We start from the raw sequence: 5,713 nt of genomic DNA on the forward strand, positions 1-5,713 counted from the left end.
GATATAATTTTCACCAAAATATATGAAATAAACCCACGCGTATGGGTTCAAAACCTAATTGTGGAAAAGAGGATAAAAATAAAAATATTCAAAAAAAAAAAAATTTGAAAAAAATATCTCAAAAAGGGCATTTCTAACAAATTCTAATTAATTTTCATACAATCTTAAAAATAAATTTAAGAACTCTTGGTTCATATGGTATTATAATAAATTTGTTCTTCTAATATTTTGTTATTCATAATTATAAAAAAAATTATATTCAAATAAAACTAAAAATATATATACTACACAAACAAATTTGAGATTCCAAATAATATTTTATTAATAAATATAATAGATTTTGTAAAATAAAATTATAGTAAAAGTATTATTTGGTAGCAACCTGCATGGGATCTACTTTGTATTGGAGTAGAAAGCCATTCCGGCCAGTTACTAACCGTACTGAACTGAATTTTTTTAAATTACCGAATGGGATCTACACGATTTACCCGAAACCTGATTGGGTACCCGATTGCCCAGGACTAGTTAAAACCGACGCCGTTAGTGTAGTATGCACCTTAAAGGCTTAAACGCTAGCCGTTGAAAAGGAGAAGACAAAGTCTCGATTTTTTTTCCGATACTTTAACGGCCAGATTTAAAGGTTCCTCCTCCTGTCCATGTCTGATTTCAATCGCTTGTTTTTCTTCTGTCTTTCTGGGTTCTCTTTTCTTGTCGATAAAAAAAATTGTTAATTTTTCGTTTAACCCCACGATGTAAACCAGATATGAGCAAGAAAAATCTGGCGATTCTGTTGCGTGCTAGAATGAGATCCAACAATCCCTCCACCAAGTTCTCCCTCTCTCACTTTCCTGTAAGCTTTTGTTCTTCGTTGTTTCCGTATTTACGAATTGGATTATATCATTGGCGATTGTGACCAAATTCACCCAATTTGTAATCATGGGCAATGAAAAGTTTACATCTTTTGATTAAATAAGAAGAGTAAGGAATTGGCTATGATCCATAGCTTTAACTTCAGTAAGAAAAAAAAAAAGAGGGTTTTTTGCTTCTTGAGATTTTGAAAGAAGATAAGAATATATAATAATGCCAATTTGACTTGTTCTCAGAAGGAGATTCAATCTAATTCTCAAGAGAATCATTCTAATGAAGGAATTGGGAACTCTAGTAAGTTTGGTACCACAGGAAGGTAATTACTCATTTATATATTTAATTAGCACCTCTCTGATCTTTGAAAGAAGTGAGTTTTGTAATCTTTATATTGATTTGGTTTTTGTTGGTTATGTTTGTTTAGGGTATACGATGTAGTTCGAGAAACAATGCACTCTGCTATCTCAGCTAGCAAAACCGGTGTATTAGACATTACTCTTAGTGATTTTCAAGAGGTAAACACTATCTCATTCTTGATTCCCTTCTTCCATGTTGTTTCATTAACCTTTCGATTTAATTACTTATGGTTTAAAATGCTTATAGGGTTACTTTAACCTTTCTCTTGAAGACCGTGGGAAATTACTTCTTGTATTAGCCAAAGAATACGATGTTAACCGGGAGCAAGTCCGAGAACTCGTTAAGCAATATCTCGGACTTGAAAATCCAGCTAGTGAGTTCTTTGTATTTCTGATTGCTTTTTTTTTTTTTTTTTTATGGTATTATTCGATGATTCTCCATTGATTGATGAGAAAGTGTTTTTCTTTAGGTGATGATGATAGTAAGGAAGCTTTATCTTCTGTTTTCTATCGCACTGAACGGAATCTGAGGCAATCTCTTAGGCCAACATATGAAGTTCTCTTTGAGAGGTTGAATACACATCCAGGAGGGTTGAGATTTTTGTCTATACTCCGTGCTGATCTTCTATCAATACTCACGTAATGTTTCTCATCTTTCTTGTTATGTGACTGGAAACTCAATTAGTTGAAGATAGTTTTTGAATCAGATGGTAAAATATTTCCGGTTAAAAATCTGACACTGATGGTTTGTTTCCAATGTATAGAAAAGAAAACACGCCATCTCTCCGATCATTAGATACCTTTTTGAAGGAGAAACTTGGTATGTGGCTTAGTCCTGCTTCTTTAGAGCTTCATCAAATTACTTGGGATGATCCTGCTTCATTGCTTGAGAAAATTGTCGCATACGAGGTATGCATTAGTTGTTTCCATTTACAGTAATCTCAGCTATTTCAGATGGTAAATTGTTTTTTTTTTAATCTAATAACGCATGTTTTAAGGCGGTGCATCCTATCAGCAACCTCTTGGATCTTAAGAGAAGACTGGGAACAGGCCGTCGATGCTTTGGATATTTCCATCCATCTATTCCTGGTTAGTTACTTAGTTTTTCTAGACACATGTTTCTTTGATTGTAATTTGACCACATTCTTTAATCATCTTGCGCCGTGCCATTACTTTCAGGTGAGCCACTTATTTTTATTGAAGTTGCTCTCATGGAAACTGTTGCTCAAACAATTCAGGTCAAACTAATCTCTATCCTATACCGCACAGTTTAGGTTCTTGGCTATGTGTCTAAAAATTTACTTATACTGTAGCAGGAAGTTTTATGGGACAATCCTCCCATACCAGAAAACCAAGCAACAAGTGCTTTATTTTACTCAATTTCTTCAACTCAGGTTTGTTCATCCTCCTTCTGCATATATGTAGATCTTGCAGTTTTCATTGCCTCATATCGTATTTTCCGATTCAGTTCATGGTGTTGTTTAAAGCTAACGCTTGTTGACTCATGTCTAATGTGTATATGCAGCCTGGCTTAGCTGGGATAAACCTTGGAAAATTTCTGATCAAACGAGTGATTACATTGGTGAAAAAAGACATGCCACATGTTTCTGTGAGTACTACTTCGGCTATTTTATTACTGTATTGAGGCCTTATTTACTTGCTCAACAAAATGTGTTTTTTTTTGGTTCCAGACATTTGCAACACTTAGCCCCATTCCTGGATTCATGCAATGGCTCCTCTCAAAGTTATCGTCTCAATCAAGATTTGCTGAAGGGGAGCGTGATACACAGAGCAATTCGCCTTCATCTACTTTTAGCGAGAAAGTATTACTACCAGAAGAGGAACAAGCCCTGATGAGTCTATCAGAGTAAGAATTCATTAATAAAACTCTTCATGTATGTTCTTATCAATTATATACAAAATCATGTCCAAGGCATCAACTTAATAACCTTTTGTTTGCAGTGATTCTTCTTCAGGTAGCAACGGCATGGAAGTTCTATTGAATTTGCTATCAGTAAAGAACTGTGATTGGCCTACTTCACCTCGTATATTGCCAGTTTTAGAACCTATTCTTATGCGGTTATGTGCTAGGTATGTTCAGTTTTGGATGAGATGCAATGGTTAAATATGAATAATCTAGGCATAAACTTCAATGTTTTGTCTTGATTACGATAGGTACCTTTTGCAAGAGAAGAAGAGAGGAAAAGCTTTAGACTCTGTTGCTAATTTCCACTTGCAAAATGGAGCGGTAAGTGCAGTGTGATAGGTCTTATAGTTAACAGAGTGATTAAGATTGATAAGTTTATTGTTTTTTTGATATGTTACATAGATGGTTGAAAGAATAAATTGGATGGCGGATCGATCAGAGAAAGGTATTCATCAAAGTGGAGGCATTATGGTTAACTATGTCTATAGGTAAAAAGTAAACTCAGTATTCTAAGTGATTCTGCTTCAAGGCTTTCGTTTTTACTGGTCCTAAATCTGTTTTATTTTTGATTAATGACAGGTTAGAGAATATTGAAGACTATGCTCAATCGTATTTTGGGTCAGGAAAAATCCATGCCTCTCCCGGTATCCATTCCCGTCTCTAGGTAACTCCGCAAAGAAAACTGATCAATGTGATTCTCGATTTGGTCGTTCTCAAAAGACAAAGGGTCTAGGATTAGGCCTGAGATTAACATAAGCACAAATGCACCATGGTGTATGTATGTACAAACGGTTATAAGTGTGTATACTCTCGAGATATATGTGAATGTGTTTCGAACAGATATGAGGTTTCACGTATCGGAATCTGTTTCGACATGGCTAGTCTCCAAGACATATTCACGCATGAGTCTTGTGTTGGATCCATCTACGTTCTACATTTTCACAAACACAAGATGCTTCCGTTACATACTTTACACTCAAATATGTATAGAGATAAGGAAAGAGGGAGAGAGAGAGAAGAGAGAACCTTGAAGGCGAGGCGCTTCAGATTATCCCACTCGAAATCGTTTTTACAATACGCAGACCGTACCTACGTGGTAACAACAGGTCAAACCGTAAATACAAAAGTAGAGATGGAAAACAGATGTAGAAGTCTTTTTAATGTCTTGAAAGAGAAAAGAAAAGCTTAGCTTACCTCTAAAATTCGAAGGGCTTGTTGCATTGGTCATGAATGATACCAAAAACAAAGTTTTTAGTTTAGTTATTTCATATTAAATATAAAGATATACGCAGCATATGTAAAATGACTTTTTCTATATAAGGATTGCACTAATATTTAGTGAATATTTCCATCGCTTGTTTGGGAAAAGCAAAAGAGATTTCGTGTAAATAACTAGGAAGAAAACAAAATTTGTTAAAAAAAAAGTATGATGCAATGACTTAAAGAAACTAAATTCACTAGAGTTTATAAATTTTGGTAAACTTCATGAATGTGAACCTGACTTCAAATTCCAATTTTTATATATTATAAGTGATATTTTGGTACCTAAGTTCATGTGACGTGAAGAGCGACGCATCAGAGTGGCACAAAATTTATCGCCGTCACTTACAGAGTTTGTCTCTATAAATTCTCTTAACTCCAAATACGCCTCAGGGTTATAACTCTGTCATTGATTAACAGAAATTGAGAATTACTATAATCGAAACACCTAAATTAAATAAATTAAAAAAAAATCAATATACTGACCTCAAGCTGAGCAGACACTATCCTCACTGCAACGTAAGTAAAGAAGTCATGAAGATGCTTCGCTGCCTTAGCCTCCGGAGAAGCTTCTCCAAAGCCTAATTCAATTATTCCAAAAAAAAAACATATTTAGAAAATAGACATTAATGATTAATCTATATAGAGGAACTGTGTATGGATCAAAACCACACTTTGTGATTGATTACATACCTGGAACGTACATCTTGTTAGAACAAATTCGAGTTTGTTTGCATTTTCGCGAATTTCGCATTAACGGATAAGAAAGGGAAGGTCTATTTCGAAATTTTGGATTAAGGTAAGAGAGGTAAGATTGATGGAGAAGGAGTGAAGAAGATGATGACTCCATTGAAATATTTGATGAAGAAAAATTGCAGGAGAGGCATTATTGTTTTACTAATTTGGTCGTATATAAGAGAATGTATTAGATTCACACATTAAAATATCTAGGTAGGATATGGATAAATAAATATCTTCTAGTTGAAAGTATAGAGACAAAACATCTTTTGTTATTGTAACGTCAAATATATCAATTAGATTTAAGGTTTTAAAAAATGAAATAAATATATATATATATATATATATATCTTCAAATAATAATGATTTTATTGTTGTTGATACCAATTAATCAGTAAGCGTTTTGGTATGATTGAAAAGAGCATGTCTCAAACGAAATTATTATACCCACTAAAATCATGCATAAAAGAAGAAAAGGGTATAACATTTTTGTTTGACCAATAAAAAAAATATTTCTTAACAAATGTGTGAAATCAATCCACCACAATTCTCTTGATGATAGACTTAT

At 33.8% G+C, this 5,713-nt stretch overlaps 2 protein-coding genes across 3 annotated transcripts in view; one reads left to right on the top strand and one right to left on the bottom strand.

The window, feature by feature from the left end:
• LOC104707587 (malonyl-CoA decarboxylase, mitochondrial-like) lies at positions 540-3,986 on the top strand. Its single transcript, XM_010423960.2, has 16 exons — positions 540-640; positions 762-850; positions 1,104-1,183; positions 1,289-1,379; positions 1,468-1,594; positions 1,691-1,859; positions 1,985-2,129; positions 2,219-2,309; positions 2,400-2,458; positions 2,537-2,614; positions 2,746-2,829; positions 2,912-3,087; positions 3,183-3,311; positions 3,396-3,468; positions 3,550-3,635; positions 3,727-3,986. Exons 2-16 carry the CDS (start codon positions 764-766, stop codon positions 3,809-3,811), a joined length of 1,560 nt encoding a protein of 519 aa, XP_010422262.1. The 5' UTR covers positions 540-640; positions 762-763; the 3' UTR covers positions 3,812-3,986.
• Positions 3,831-5,713, bottom strand: part of LOC104707586 — a 2,494-nt gene continuing 611 nt past the window's right edge. The window contains exons 1-6 of one of the 2 annotated variants that reach the window (XM_010423958.2): positions 5,101-5,327; positions 4,894-4,988; positions 4,693-4,810; positions 4,342-4,358; positions 4,174-4,236; positions 3,831-4,078 (exon numbers count right to left, since the gene is read on the bottom strand). In XM_010423958.2, coding sequence (XP_010422260.1) covers positions 3,998-4,078; positions 4,174-4,236; positions 4,342-4,358; positions 4,693-4,810; positions 4,894-4,988; positions 5,101-5,257 — 531 coding nt within the window. In that variant the 5' untranslated portion in view covers positions 5,258-5,327 and the 3' untranslated portion in view covers positions 3,831-3,997. Of the gene's footprint in view, positions 4,079-4,173; positions 4,237-4,341; positions 4,359-4,692; positions 4,811-4,893; positions 4,989-5,100; positions 5,328-5,713 lie in introns of those variants that run through there. The other variant, XM_010423959.2, reaches the window with a different exon arrangement.

Source organism: Camelina sativa, chromosome 8, assembly GCF_000633955.1.
Source record: "Camelina sativa cultivar DH55 chromosome 8, Cs, whole genome shotgun sequence".
Lineage (NCBI taxonomy): Eukaryota > Viridiplantae > Streptophyta > Magnoliopsida > Brassicales > Brassicaceae > Camelina > Camelina sativa.

Coding starts and splice junctions, on each gene's coding strand:
- LOC104707587 (XM_010423960.2), top strand. CDS start 764: ATGAGCAAGAAAAATCTGGCGATTCTGTTGCGTGCTAGAATGAGATCC. Junction 1,184..1,288: donor AAGTTTGGTACCACAGGAAG/GTAATTACTCAT, acceptor ATGTTTGTTTAG/GGTATACGATGTAGTTCGAG. Junction 2,459..2,536: donor CTGTTGCTCAAACAATTCAG/GTCAAACTAATC, acceptor ATACTGTAGCAG/GAAGTTTTATGGGACAATCC.